The sequence below is a fragment of the Haliotis cracherodii genome, unplaced genomic scaffold, assembly GCF_022045235.1.
Source record: "Haliotis cracherodii isolate W230 unplaced genomic scaffold, xgHalCrac1.p SCAF_6, whole genome shotgun sequence".
Taxonomy (NCBI): domain Eukaryota; kingdom Metazoa; phylum Mollusca; class Gastropoda; order Lepetellida; family Haliotidae; genus Haliotis; species Haliotis cracherodii.
Window position 1 is genome coordinate 10,138,872 of NW_027266319.1, and position 16,006 is coordinate 10,154,877.

The window sequence follows — 16,006 nt, forward strand, 5'->3', positions numbered from 1 at the left end:
TACAAGAAAAAAATCAACATGAATAAACTTTTAATAATATACTTTGTCTTGTTAATTCCTTAATTCCTTGGTAATTTGAGAACAGCGGTACACCGATCATGCTGATCACTCTCTTCATGCAACAGTGGGGCACCCTGGATCAACCAATCACAGCATGACTCGGCATGTCAGACAGCATCACTTCTGGTGACTCCTGAACACAGCACCATGTCGCTTCATCTTCCTGTCCTTAAAGTTGGTCTTCCACGACCCGATACTCCTGGTTAAGTTGTCACAATATGGCTTCGCCTCATCAGTTTTCTGAATTGAAAGCAGATGAAAAACAGGCGTTTCCAAGCACATGAAAAACTGATTCATTTATGGCCACTGCAAAAAAACTAATAACGAGAACAAGTTGAGTATAGCAAACAAACTGCACTCAAATACATACTGTGCTGGTTTAGATACTGTAAGAAAAAACATACTGAGCTTCCAATCTTTATTGACTTAAACCTAATCATGCAGCATGGTTAGCTAAAACTCCATTAACCATAACACAAAACATCACGTAGCTTAATGAATTCATCATGGCAAACACTTGTAGTATAAACTGAAGCAGTCCCTTGACCATCATTTCTCAAAGTCCCCAGAAACCATTATATATACCTCAAGGCATTTTTCTAGTTTATAAGTTCCGAATATTTTTGACAAAAATTCAACGTAGGGGGTCGAAATAAAGAATTTTCAACTTCCAGATTAGTGCTGTCACTAGTGAATGAAAAACAAACAAGTCTTTGAGATACCAAAAGACAATTTATTTTGTTAGAAAAAAGATTTTTATACGTATTATTCACCATTTTTTACTAACAGCTGTGATTAAAGTCTTGTGTTTTTGTCTTTTCACCTAACCGTGATTGAGTCAGCCAAAATTGTTCAGTATTATTTTTTTATATATATACTATTAGATTTTCAGTCTGGTAAACCATCTAAAAAAAATGCAAGGCCCAGTGTATGCTTAGAGCATGAGCAATCTCATTTAAATCAGATCTCAGTTCTCGCTACCACTAAACAAAGATCTGAGGACATCCCATTAGGGGTCACGTCAGACTGACCTTTCATCCGACCAATCAGAGCATCGCTTACCAGATTATGAAAGTAATAGTCCGAATGTGATTTCTAATCATGCAACCTCGAAAACTTAAACTCCGAACGATAGTTATGGGTTTAACGACTGAATCCATACAATATACCTAGACTATCTATTAGCCATTCCAGACTGTTCTTTTGTTCAGGTTTCAAATTTATAATTGAGAATTTGTCAAAATATGTTTCGAAGCGTAGTCGCCAAAATTAGTGCCCTAAAGCACGAGAAAGCTGCCTTCTGATTGGTCATTCCATTGTTCGGTCAAAGTTTGTGCAAGGTCGGTCTGACATGACCCGTAATGGGATGTCCTCAGATCTTTGTTTAGCTGTAGCGAGAACAAAGATCTGATTTTAATGAGACTGAGAGCATGAGATGCATGCTTCGCCTACCTGTTGCCTGGTGACTTGATCCGGCAGAGTCACTGACCCCTTCACAAGGACGTTGACCTTGCCCAGCTCATCTTGTGTCAAGGGCGTGACAATGTAGAACAGCTTTGTCTTGGGGTCAATACCTCTCACAAGACCTGTGAATAATTATAATAAAGTTGAGATAAAACGAGTGAGTGAGTTGAGTTTATCGCCACTTTAAACAATATTCAAGTTACCGGTATATCACGGCATGTCAGCTTAATGCGGGAGGTAAGCTGCAGTGATGCACAGGTATGTGCCGACAAACCTTGAAACAATGTCTCAGAAAGAGCTTATATTATTAAATACAAGACCAACTATAGAATTAAACCTTTAGAGCCCCCTTCCACTCAACATCCGCTGTTGAGAGTAATTTATTAATTCAATAGCATGCCTTTACTAAAGACTTTCAGGTTATGACCTGTTGTACTTGACTCATTGTTAGGAAGTCTCCCAAGGTACACTAGAAATGTAGGCTTTCATATTTTTATCTGGCCAGACCAACTACATAATTGTTATACAGATCTGTCGGTCACTTTTTCGCCATCTTAGTTCGTCTATTTTTCGAAAAAGTTCTATGACATGAAATGATTGTGTCACAGCCGTCATCTGAAAATCTACACTGGCATTGCCTTCTCCTCTCCACCCTCAAAACAAGATATGTTAATTAAAGAAAGTCACAAGAATGAAGGCTTGGGGCAGGCCATGTGCGTCACAAATGGAGTGTTCAAAAGATGTGTTTCAAGTTTCTGCATTTGTGAGCTGTGTTTCCACTGTTTGTTTGAAAAATGAAACCATGCAATTTGCGAGCCAGGATAAGTATTAAATATTAAATGAAATGTAAATTTATCAATTTTGTTTTACAAAAAATGAAATACATGTAGTGTTTATCATGTTTATCTACAACCTTCAGGCACCTTGGGGATAACAATCTGTAAAACAAGAACTTGAAATTGTATGGCCTCAGAAAAACAGTTAAGTCAAACTTCAGGATGTGTACCGTGTCCAAAATGGACATCTTACCTAATCCGAGACACTGGCATACAGGGAGTGTTTTGAGCAGTCTCGGCTTCAAGTCTCCAATGACCTTGACCTCTGGTAGGGTCGCAACACACAATCCAACAATGCTTCCGTTCAGCACCAGCAGCGTCTTTGACGGCCTCAGCCCAGCAGCATCACACACATAGACTGCGACAGCAGTCCAAGGCACGGTGTATGGAGTGAGAGACAGGAGGGACTGGCTGGGTTTGAGGGAGTCACAGAAGTAGGACAGGAGGGTCACGTTGCGATGGTCAGCGGCTGTCCACGTGATGAACTTCCTGGGAAACACATTTTGTGGGGAAATGTGAGAATAACGTCACATAATCACATCTTCCTAACAAGATTAATCAGAGTGATTGTCATGCTGCAGTCAGAAGCAGTAAGCCTGTAGAAAAGCTCTTGGTAAATTATCGAATGTGGTCAGGAATCAAAGCGTGAGCCAGAGAGGATGCACTGTACCCAAGTCATGGAGTGATCAAAATACACAAAGGAACCAAAAAAGGTTGACATGGAAGGGTAAAAAAGGAGGATGAACTTACCCGACCCACAGACAGACAGACAGGCAGGCAGGCAGGAACGCACGCACGCACGCACGCACGCACGCACACACGCACGCACGCACGCACGCACGCACGCACGCACACACACACACACACACACACTCACACTCACACAATCGCAATCAATCATTTGCCCACACACTGCAACCACATGACCATCCTTTAGTCTGCTCTTACAACAAGCATGTGGAGCTGAGGACCTAGTCTCCCTCAGAATGTTCACAGGGAAGGACCTTACACAATTCCATGTTCATATCAGCCATTACATTTGTTGACATTGAAATTGAAGTCATTTTGCAAGTTTGCAAGGAATCTCCAGAGTATATTATGTGATATTGTGCCATGTTATAAAAAATCATCATCAATGGTATGTCATAACATACTAAAAGCCTGTTATTTAAGCAACACCCAATCACATGCAAAAATACAGAACAAAGAAAGCTAGAGATAATTAATTTGGGGGGAATTTGATGTGTGCTTTGTCTTCACTACAAACAAAATTCCCCGAAGTAATTATGATCCCTAACTTTTTTTGTTCAGTATAAGTGTTGCAAAACATGCACATCTGACAACAACTAGTAAAACACTCACTGATGCATCTTCATGACAGGCGTCTGCAAAACACACAACTCGTGCTCGTCTGCTACCACCTCCTGCTGCTATAAAACAAGGCATCACATCTGAGTAATATAAATACGGCAACACAGCAAATAGTTTCTTTAGTTCCATGTCTGGACCTGGTTGCATGAAAACATTAACTAATGAGTTTATTAAAGTGAATTCGTGTGATAAGACATGTTACAATGTACCTATCAATGATATGAGGTATTTTGCATGTGCGACAGAGACGGCCATATCAAAGACCCATATTACAACCTCTGCCGGACTGAGATAGCTTGTCAGTTCATTTTGAACCGATATCAGCCAGAGTGGTAAAAGATCGGAGTTACTGTATTCGACGTAATAAGCGGCCCGCTCTAATAAGTGCCCACGACGATATTTGCTAATATATTGGCTAGTGAAAATCCCAATTAGCACCCCTTCTGATTAATCAATGTACACAAGACTTATTTATTCGCAATTATTATGGGCAATTTAATCCTGGAAAAATATATCTGTCGCATATAAACATTTCAGTCTGTCAGCATAAACCAAAAAATTTATCTTACAAATGTTTTTTCCACCAAAATAATATTCTAATAAGAGCCCCCTATTTCTAATCTTGAGAGCGCCCTGGGCGCTTATTACGTCAAATACGGTACATCCCTTTGACCACTTTCTGCTCAGCTAGCTTTCCCGTGTCAAAGTCTTCAAAACAAGGCAAAAATTTATTGCATTCAATTGCATATAGATACATTTTACAATTTGATGTTATGGTATATGATGAAATGGTTATTATATGGGTTTTCATGTCATACCTCATATCAACCCTCTGGCCTTGGGTTGATATGGAGTATAATATAAAAACTACCAAATAATACCCTCTAAATACACTGCACACCCACCGTATGACCTGTGGCCTGTCTGTTGTACAGCCAGCCCTGCTCGGACATCTTGAAGTGTGGTGTGATGGGAGGGAAGTTGTCCAGGGGCTTGTAGGTGTCCATCTGGACCACGATGTCCGGGTTGGTGATGTGGAGGATGTCCACTAGCAGCTTCAGCCCGATACCTGTCAACAAAACACACTTCGGACATTTTCACAACACCTATAATACGACATCTTCCCAAGGCAAGAGAGTTAACTGACTTTACAAATCCAGTCTCCACCCTTGCCGAACTTGGCTGGAATTCCAGGGCTCGACCGTAGCACCACCAGTGGCTATTAAGAGTAATTCCATTCTATGCCTCTCCCATATGGACCAATCAGATTCCACGTCTTGTATCACATGAATTTGCTTCAAACAAAATGGTGGCGCCCAGTCAAGACGATCTGATCGACCATCAAGATCTATTTTGTGATAAAACGGTTCTTACTTCGCGAAGTACATCAAATCACGTGAGCACCTTGTTTAGAAACATGAAAAGATTTGGAAAATATCTGTTGACGAGTTGGCGATGCACATGCTTTGCAAATCCTGCAATCGACCGAACTCTGCATGACAGTTGACGAACCGGATTTCGAGTTCGATGCGCGATTTTGATTGGACTATGCATAGACTCGTTAGTCCAGCCAAAATGTAACTCCATAATACCAGCCTAGTTTGGCAAGGGTGGAAACTGGACTTTTATAGTCAGTTAACTCACTTGCCTCGGGAAGATGATAACACAAATGAGCAAACAAACCATTCATAATTTGGCTTCACAGTAGCCCCTAATATGTTATCATGCCTAAAGCAACTGAGCATGGTTTGAACAACTTGCCCATCCTGGAGCATCAATATCTCTCTAAGGATGAGACTGAGTGAGTGAGCTGGGTTTGACGCCGTTTTGCGGTTTATCAGCCACACTATGTTGTGTCAGCTTCATGTGGGAGGAAAGACCAAAGTGATGCAGGTCTTGGACATTGTCCACTTTTGTGAAAACCACGGGTTTGGTGCTGACAGACCCAGAAACATGATCTGGGAATTCTGGGATTCGAACTTAGGTACATAGGTACGACAATAGGTATGCAACTCTGCACAACAATTGTAAAGTTGTGGGACTGGGACCCCCATCTCCCCCCAACAAACAAACAAACAAATGGGCCATCTTTGAACATCCTTCCACGCTGTAAACCAGGCCAAGGCCACCGATCTCCCTCTAGAGTGAGTGAGTGAGTGAGTGAGTGAGTCCCCAATGTTCACGAGTTACGATGTGAGTTACCTTTATTCCACCCCATGGTATTGATGATGAGAGGGTTGTCTCCCTTGTGTGCAGCGAACACATACTTCACATATTTCACGTACATCGACACATTTGCACCTGCTGAAACAGCTCCGAAGTAACACATTCTGGAAACCAATTACAAAAGTAGAAGTGAGGTGATCAACCAACATTATTAAAACATGGGACTAGGGTTGGTAACTCGGATACTTGAATCTGTACTTTGTAGGAACAAAGCTAAAAGATTTCTATTTATTTTATTTAATTTGAACAGTCAACCATTAAAAAAAGCGTTTTTTAGGACCTCTATAATTCCCTTGATATTAATGAACTATTACTGAGATTGTGTAACACCTGTCTTTAACCACAGGAACCCCAAGTTCTGAAAATCTCCAAACATACAAGTATCACATACAGTAAACAAAGTTTATAACACGCTCATAATGAACTGTCGGATATAACAAACTGCTTTTTGGTCCCATCCATTTGCTGTTTATATGCTTATAACGAACAACAGTTATAACAAGCTAAAATAAGGGGTCCCTTTGAGTTCGTTTGAACTGTAGTATACTGTAATACATTGTGCAATAAAGACCTATAGGTAGAAGATGGCTTTAATGTTGCACTTTAGTGTGTGTGCGCGTTTGCACTTGTCAGGACTAATGCCGAATTTATAGTGCCAGCCTACTGAGATACCATGTTGTAGTGTAATGTCAACGCGTATGTGCGTTTGACAGGGAATTAGCTCTTGGGGGAATAGAGGACAAAATCGACATCACTGTCCCGGAACGCTTTATGCACAACATGTAAACAATGAACAACAATTGCACAATGAGCGGAATACCTGCTCTGACAACACATACACAGCAATGAGCGGACCTTCCAGCTCAAGCGTACATGTGGTGAGCGGAGCTCCAGCTCACCTCAGGGCGTTTCCTACGAGCGGCACATCCTGCTCGAGATCGTCCCTATGCCAGCACTCGGAATACCAAGCCTGACTAACACCCTAGTAACAGTGTAATGGTAGCACAGATATAGTATTACAATGGAAATACAATGACGTTGCTCTGGACATGGGACTTCTGGGGGTGATGAACCGACACAACTCAGGGGATGAACAATTAAGGCAATAAATGTCATACTATAAATAACAGTAATTAACGGGAAGTGATAAAGTAGCCCAGTTTGGCTGTCAGTCAATATACAATGAAATTTATGGCAATTAAGTTATGGAGACATGGCTACAGGGTAATTTGCCTTTGAAGTCAAATGTACTTAAGACAATGGTAGTCATAAATCAGTCGCTATGACAGTAACATGAATACCCCATTCAGACACAGTAAACTGACTCCGAGCCGACCATTGTTATAGGCCTTTAATGCTGAGCGCCAGACAGGGTAACAACAAGTACCATCTTTTAACGTTTTTAAGAAGTTATGTACATGATGTAGTGGGCGCTTACTGGCAGATTGGAGAAGTTAGCCAGGAGAGCTTCTTGGAGCAGGACGCTTAATACGGCAAATACAGTACAGTGATATTTTTCATATAAATAGATGTGAGCGAGGTGCATACTCTCTAATCATTGCATTTCACTGCTGGCGTTTAAACATTTGTTTGTCTGTTTCTTAGCAGTCCACTAGCAATGCCCCAGCTAAATCAAGGTAGCCTGTTAATAATCCGGTCTGGACAATCAAGTGATAAACACTGTGAGCAACAGTCCACACCTTCGGGGTACGGTGACACACAATCAACCATGTCACCAAGTCTGACCACCCGGTCCATTTAATCACATACTACAACCAGCATAGGTTGCTGGGGACCAGTTCTAACCTGAAATCACCACAGATGGACCATATATCATGTTACTGTAAACTCAATCTCATTGAAATCAGATCTTAGTTCTCGCTATCGCTAAACAAAGAACTGAGGACATCCCATTACGGGTCACGTCAGACCAACCTTGCGCGAATTTTGACCGACCAATGGAAGGACTGACAAGAAGTCAACATTAGCCAATCAGAGGGTAGCTTTCTCGTGCTCTATGGCACTAATTTCAAATTGGCAACTACGCTTCGAAGTATAGTTTGACAAATTCTCGATTAAAAATTTTAAACCTGAACAAAAGAACATTCTGGAATGGTAAATATATGGTCTAGATTGTATGGATTCAGTCGTAACTATTGTTCGGAATAACCCGTGTTAAAGTTTTCGAGATTGCGTGATTAGAAATCACATTCCGACTGTCACTTTCATGATCTGGTAAGTGACGCTCTGATTGGTCAGATGAAAGGTCGTTCTGACATGACCCCTAATGGGAGGTCCTCAGATCTTTGTTTAGCGGTAGCGAAAACTAAGATCTGATTTTAATGAGATTGCTGTAAACTATGGTTATAACAAACTCAGATGGACCACTAATATTAAATCCTTATAACCGTAGTTTTGTTATAAGCATATGTACAGCATATATATAAGAAATGGTCGAGACCAAACAATATATTTGTTATACCCATCTGTTCTTCATAAAACATAGTTTACTTTATAGAAAGTTACTAATGCATACAATTTCATAATCATAAGTTCAGATTCCTGTGCAAAAACCTAATAGTCAGCAGCCTGTGTATCAAATTTCTAGTGAGCAGTTTACTACCGCACTAAGCAAAATTCCAGATATATTAAAATGATTGATTGTGTGCGTGCGTGAGTGAGTGCGTGAGTACGTATGTATATACGTGTGTATGCATGGATGCATTATGTGATTGTGTTAGTGAATATGTGTATATGTAGATGTTAAGAATGTGCATGATTACTTTTTATATCTAATTGTATTTTAATATTTGTAATACCTTAAGGTGTCATTTCGGCCCACTGAGGCCTGGTGTTTGTATTTTAAGTATGCGCTAAATGTTGTATTGCTTTGTAACACATGACACTGTAATAAACTATATTATTATTATTATCATTATATGACAGCGGTCTGTAAATAATCCAGTCTGGACCAGACAATGAAGTGATTGATATAATGAGCATCGATCCACACAATTGGGATACGATGACATGCATCAACCAAGTCAGCGAGTCTGACCAGCCGATCCCGTTAGTCGCCTCTTCCGACAAGCATAGTCACCTTTTACGGCAAGCATGGGTTGCAGAAGACCTATTCTACCCTGGATATTCAGGGTCCAAATATCTAATGACCAGTTTTGATCCCACTCACCTTTCTGCCTTTCTAACATGAGTAAACGGTGGACCTGAAAATATAAAACATTTCTTATTATCTTTCAAAAAAGGAATATCTAAAATTGTCCTTATCATACTCATTTTAACAAGAGCAATACAGTTGCACCAATACATAAAGCTGTGGAGTAATAACAGTTAATGTCTTTGCTAATAATGGAAAATCTGTTCAATATGATCTAAAATTTATTTGTTTTGAAAAAAAATAAAAATTGCTGCTGTACCATAATATCAAGTACTGCTGCAAACAGGTCCCTATCAACCTAAAGGATGTTACTACAGCTACATTAACTGGAATGTTAACCAACAAGATCAGGCTAATAAAAGATTCATTTCATGGTTGTTTAAAGCCACACAGCAATAATCCAGCTGCATGGCCGGTACATAATGGAGTGTGGACCAGACAGTCCAGTAACTGATATGAGTAATCTTGCAAGCGGATCCATTTAGTCCCGAGACCAGAATAGGTTGCTGAGGGCAATTGCTGGGTTGGCACAAATTTTTTAAGAAGCTTAGGCTTCCAGATTGTGTTTACTGAATTGAGAAAAGGTTAAAACCTTGGTGAGAATGTTCAGTAACATGTCATAGAATGAAATACTATTTCTAACGTGGGCCATTCCCTAATGGAGAAATCAGAAGAAGAAGAGGCTAGTTAATTCTATTTCCGGAATCAACACATCCAATTCCAACCATGTCAGGATTGATATATATTTCTCTATAAATTGGCATAATGACCAATAGTTGGGTCAGTTTCTCTTGTTTAAAACATTTCTGAATTCCTGGCTCAGAGTGAGTGAGTGAGTTGGGTTTAACGCCGCTTTTAACATTATTCCAGTTATATCACGGCGTGTCAGCTAAATGTGGGAGGAAAGCCCGAAGTGATGCAGGTATCAGACGTTTACCACTTCAGTGAAACCCACGAGCACGGGTATGGTGCTCACAAACCTAGAAACATAATTGGGGCGAACCAGGTTTCGAACCCAGAATCATAGGTTTCTGGCGTGTCCAAGGGATGCAACTGCACAGCGATTTGTGGCGCCTTAGACGACTGGGCCACCCGTGCCCACTCCTGGCTCAGGATCAATTGCAACAACAACATGACATTATCATAATGGTTTAACGTTGAGGTGCCAATGCTTAAATATATATGGCTATTTCTCCAATAGCCTTTGTGAAATTGTCTTTGTCACATACCAAGCACTGGCTCCGTCACATGATGTAGGGACATACAGCCAGGGGGAGAGAACTCTGTCTGGCCAATGTCCAGCTCCATGTACGAAACACCTTTGGACCTGAAATCATAGATCAGTGAGCGAGTGTGTTGGGTTTAGCCCTACTTAGAATAATATTTTAATTAAAGGTGAGGTCAGCTGAAATGGATTGAAGAATATTGCATATTTAAGGTGACAGCATGTCTATGCTTGTCTGCTTGTACTACTTCTGACTAATGCCTGCTTTATAGTGCTAGCCCACTTTTTACCCTGGTTACACAGAAAACCTCCATACACATTACTTACATGTTGAGTGCGGAGTTGATGACGTGACGATTCAGTGTGGACTTGCCACTGTTCTTGCCTCCACACGTCAAAATGACAGGTGCCCGACCATCACCTGGGGTATCAAATTAAGTGCATCCATTTTAAATGGAAACAAAATGTAAACATCTCCCCAAACACAAAATAGCTAAAAAGTGAGTTATATATCCTTGTCCAACATTTTGCAACTGAACACTCACAGCTATATATAATTTCGACAGATATACCAAACAAAATTATTTAAATAGAAAATTCTAATACCAAAATATGCCACTGAACCAATGCATGGACATGAAAATGAGATTAAGAATTAATATTTCTCACCATGATAACTTGATTTATACCTGTGTAGATACTGTAAATCATGAAATTAATGAGAGAATGAAATTATGGCAAAAATGTAAGTGCCCTTACTTGCATCAATAAAGTGACCGATGCAGTAAACTATGGTTTTAACGAACTCGTAGGACCACTGATTTTAGTTCATTATAACCGTAGTTCATTATAAGCATACATACAGCAAATGGACGGGACCAAAATATGGTTCGCCATATCCATCAGTTTGTTATAAGTGTGTTTGTAATAAACTTAGGTTACTGTATATATTTGGACATATTGGAGTGTTTTGTCATGTCAGGTTCACTGCACATGGGCGCAAACAATGACATACAGAACAAAGCTTACATTAAACAATGTGATTGAGAGCTGGAGCAAGACGTCAAGCGTGGTCAGTATTTTTACTCAAGTTTATCAAGCTGATATGACAGTCGCCAACCATATATGATGATGTCTTTGTTCTTGGTAACCATGTCAAAAAATCTTCTAATTACATGAAAAACACAGCTTACCGACGTAGTTCGTTTGTTGTTTATCGCTGCACTCAGCTGTATTTCAGCTATATGACGGCAGTCTATAAACAATTGAGTCTGGAGCAGACAATTCAGTGATTGACAGCATGAGCATCGATCTACACAACTGGGATACAATGACATGCATCACGCAAGTCAGCAAACCTGACCATCCAATTCCCTTAGTTTTTAAAGTTCAAACATAGGACTACTCACATTAATTTCATGACACATATAAGGCCAGGGGTCGACACTCACATTAACTTCATGACATACAGTTTGCACATCAAACAAAAGATCACAGGTCATTAGGTCAGACAAACTTTACATGCAAACATCTCTCCTAACCACCATTAGGTCAACTCTTACCAGACTTATCTCCCCTTCCGATCATGACCTCCCAAAGGTCTAGAATCTGCTTGATGTCCTTGGACAGCTTGAGCCAAGGCCTCATCACATACTCTCGAGGAAATAGTCCCAAACCAAGAGGAAGTAATTCCAGGTTATGGGATAGTGGTTCTTCAGTCCTGATGGTAAACAGGCCATTGTATGGCGACATTGTTGAAATGTAATTGTGTGCTTCGGAATCCAAGGGACGCACAACAAAGGCGATGCTATGAATACCCTGGAATATTTTCAACTCATCCTTCACCTCTTGCACAGACTTGCTGGATCCAAATAAAACAGAGACCTTTTCAGTGAGGTGTTTAAAATCAACTTGCCCTTGAGCTGTTTTTAACACATTATAACTGTTGCTGATAGGGGAGTAAACTCTGTATGAACTATCTGGTTGAAGTCTGTGTCCCATGATGATAATTTCCCCTGTTACCATGGTGATTGAAGCCTTGCCCTGGATGCAGAGCTCTAGTGGATGACCAAGTACCACCAGTGTTGCCTCTTGTTTGGGCACTGGAATAGAAACACATCTGAAACGAAATGGTAAAAATATATATATGTATATGCATGTCTGCATTTACTAATCTGGACTAATGCCAGTTTTATAGTGCTAGCCCACTGAGATACCATGCCTCAGTTTAACATGGATACCCAACTCAAACCAGTATGAATTCAGTCCCTGTTTTCTCCCCTCAATGCCGAGGACCAGGCAGGGTAACAACAAGTTCTATCCTTTTAACATCTTTTGGTATAACACATCCGGGTTCAAACCACCAACCATCAGCTCTCAGGTGAGAAGCTCTGTCCACTAGACCACAGAGGCAGAAAGTTTGTTGAAGGGGATATTGAGGACACACAAATACATTATGAATACCAGTCTGACATATGGATAACTCCAACAGTTCAGGCAAAAGAAATAGGAAAAGGTTGTCTGCTATACACCATGACATGTGAAGGATCACCAAACCTGACCCAACACGCCCAAACTTTGGGGGCATGGGGCACTTCATCTTCCCGAGGCAAGAGAGTTAATTGACTATAAAAGTCAAGTTTCCACCTTTGCCAAACTAGGCTGGTATTAGGGAGTTACATTTTGGCTGGACTAACAAGTCTCTGCATAGTCCAATCAAAATCGCACACCGAAATCGAAATCCGGTTCGTAAAGTGACATGCAGATTTCCGTTGACTGCAGGATTGGCAAAGCATGTGCACCGCTAACTTGTTGTCAACAGATATTTTCTAAATCTTTTCATGTTTTTAATCAAGGTGCTCACATGATTTGATGCACTTTGCGATGTAAGACTTGTTTTATCACAATATAGATCTTGATTATCAATCAGATCGTCTTGACTGGGCGCCACCATTTTGTTTGAAGCAACAAATGCAAGTGATACGAGAGGTTGAATCTGAATGGTCAATAGGTGAGGCAGAGAAAGGACATAACTCGTAATAGCCAGTGGTGGCGCTACAATCGAGCCCAGGAATTCCAGCCATGTTCGGCAAGGGTAGAAACTGGACTTTCAAAGTCAGTTAACTCTCTTGCCCCGGGAAGATGGGGGCACTACTGATGGTGATGGTACTTCACTTCTCAGGCAAAGCTACGATGGCAAATAGGTCCAAGGTATTTATCATAAAAGAATGGAGGTAATATATTAGACTGGTTGAAGTGGATAATCAAGGTTGGGCCTCAGCATGCTTAGTAATAAAAAAGTTATGATAAATATGTAAAGAGTTGAAAAACTTACTTTAATTCTCCTTGCATACTGGTAATGTCTTCCCCAGATGACTGAGCCACTTTCTTCCCAGCACCTTCCTGGGATTCCTTGCCTCGTGTCGACTTCCTCCGGCTATCTTTCTCAGCACCTCCCACTGCCTGGTCCCTGACTTTACTACCCTTGACTCGTGCCGACTTCCTGCGGCCATCTTGTTCAGCCCCTCCCATTCCCTGGTCCCTGACTTTGGTAGCCTGTACGCTGACCACAGGGATCTGATCTTCACCTCTCAGCCTTGTAAGACTCTCTGCACAAGAATATCCAGAGTCATTGAGTACCGATGGATCTGTGTTGTCAGCTGGGCCTGGCTCATGGAACTGGAAGTCTGATGATCCAAATCCAAAGGTTCCACAATTACCAAGTTCTGTCTGATCAAGGCCGAAAACTCGGAACAAAGTCTCCTGCTGTTCAAGAGAATCCAAGATGTCTTCATCAGTGGCACTATCACCATCATCATCAACTGAACTTTCTGACTCCGATTCTATGTCAGAGGTCTCCATCTTCTCTTTCTCATCACCATAGTAACGGTTACAGGCACTGTACGATTGCTCCTCCATAATCTCATCATCTGACTCTGAAAGTTCCTTTAGCTGTTTACGTCTTTCAGCTATCTCTTCCTTATTCAAAACAGTCTCTTTTAGCAGATTTCTTTGGTAATTTTTCCTCACAAAATCAGATTCAAATTTCGGCCTATTTCTCTGGTTATCTCCCCTTTGTCTGTTTTTCACACAGTCTTTGAGTTCAGCAGCATTATCACCGTTACCGTGGTCACCTTCTACCAGATTTCTAGCCAAACCATCCAGTTTTCTTTTTCCAGTCTTCCTTTTCCCAGTCATTTCTTTCCTTTTCCTATTCTTGTTAACATCAGTCTTTGCTATTTTTTCAGAGCCAGAAGGTGTTCCCTCAAGGATCATGATACTTGCATTATTTGCAGCAGTGATGAATGCTGTGTCACAAGCTATCTTACTGGGTTTACCTTCTGTCTCTGAACCCTTTTCTTTGCTGCGATGTCCTGTAGGAGTTTCCTGTATGAAGCCTGGAGAAGATACTTGTGGGCTGCTGTTGTCAGCATCGGGAAGAGTTATCACAGTGACACTTTCTGAATGTGTTACACCCGTTAACAAAGTCTTGTCTCTTGATCCACTTTTCTTCTTTGCCTTTTTCTTTTCAACTTTTGACACTTTCTTAGATTTTGATTTTTTCTTGTTGGCTTTAGTCATTTTCTCCTTATGCACCATGAATGCCGAGACTTTCTTTGCCATGATTGAATTAGTGATGGGTCAAATTTCAGCCTGTCTGTTTCCTGAAAGAAGAGGTAAAAAAAATTATTGTCAAATCGGATACCTTTATCAAAAAGCTACAATGGGACAGGATATATATTGTTACATGTGAATGATATAAGTTGCTTGTGTTTGTTTGATTGTTGTCTAACAATGCACTTAACAATATTCCAGCTATATGACAGCGGTCTGTAACTAAACAATTTGGACCAGAGAATCCAGTGATTGACATCATGAGCATTTCGATGGAACTGGGATGCAATGACATGCATCAACCAAGTCAGCGAGTCTGAGCACCCGATCCCCTTAATCCCCTAATACAACAAGCATGGGTTACTGAAGACCGCCGTAAAAGGCGACTATGCTTGTCCTAAAAGGCGACTAACAGGATCGGCTGGTCAGGCTTGCTCACTTGGTTGATGCACGTCATCAATCCCAATTGTGTGGATTGATACTCATGATGTCAATCACTGGATTGTCTGGTCCAGACTCGATTATTTACAGACCACCGTCATATAGCTGGAATATTGCTGAGTGGGGCGTTAAACGACAAACCAACCAATACTGAAGACCATTTCTAACATGGATTTTCACGGGACTCTACTTTGATCACCTTCATATCATACATTCCTGCCAATTTCTGGCTAGAGGGTTGATTTAAGAGTTTGAATGCTGCGCTACTGAAATGCAGATAAAGTATACTTCGGGATAAGTCTCGTTTAAGTTGCTTTTGAATATCGTTTGTGAAATACATGACATCTCGCATGACATTACTCATTTTTCAAATCTATGTTAGGTGATCGAAAACTGAACTTTGCATCGCAAATAACGACAAAGATTATTTACGTAGTCTGCCCTTACTTAGATTTTACCGATATACCGAGCCAAGATAATGCTACATGAATGTTTCAAGCAGGGAATGAAATGTAGCGAGGAGACAAGACGGCGTATATTGTTTCCCCAGAATCCCCGATTATAACTTCTTGCACGTGTTTTTGTTTACAGGAA

General features: G+C 40.7%; 1 protein-coding gene across 1 annotated transcript; it reads right to left on the reverse strand.

Moving 5' to 3' along the window:
• Nucleotides 1-48: 48 nt before the first annotated feature.
• Nucleotides 49-16,001, reverse strand: LOC139445112 (polynucleotide 5'-hydroxyl-kinase NOL9-like). The gene is made up of 12 exons (XM_071226206.1): nucleotides 15,860-16,001; nucleotides 13,692-15,021; nucleotides 11,920-12,476; nucleotides 10,685-10,778; nucleotides 10,362-10,459; nucleotides 9,148-9,181; nucleotides 5,934-6,061; nucleotides 4,637-4,800; nucleotides 3,723-3,790; nucleotides 2,554-2,849; nucleotides 1,513-1,646; nucleotides 49-300 (listed from the first exon to the last, which is right to left on the reverse strand). Exons 2-12 carry the CDS (start codon nucleotides 14,978-14,980, stop codon nucleotides 178-180), a joined length of 2,985 nt encoding a protein of 994 aa, XP_071082307.1. The 5' UTR covers nucleotides 14,981-15,021; nucleotides 15,860-16,001; the 3' UTR covers nucleotides 49-177.
• Nucleotides 16,002-16,006: the final 5 nt, after the last annotated feature.

What these genes read in the sequence shown, in the direction of transcription:
- LOC139445112 (XM_071226206.1), bottom strand. Translation starts at nt 14,980, where the DNA reads ATGGCAAAGAAAGTCTCGGCATTCATGGTGCATAAGGAGAAAATGACT. An exon ending in AGTATGCAAGGAGAATTAAA is followed by an intron (nt 12,477 to 13,691) that starts GTAAGTTTTTCA and finishes ATTTCGTTTCAG; the next exon opens with ATGTGTTTCTATTCCAGTGC. An exon ending in ATCAAGTCACCAGGCAACAG is followed by an intron (nt 301 to 1,512) that starts GTAGGCGAAGCA and finishes CTTTCAATTCAG; the next exon opens with AAAACTGATGAGGCGAAGCC.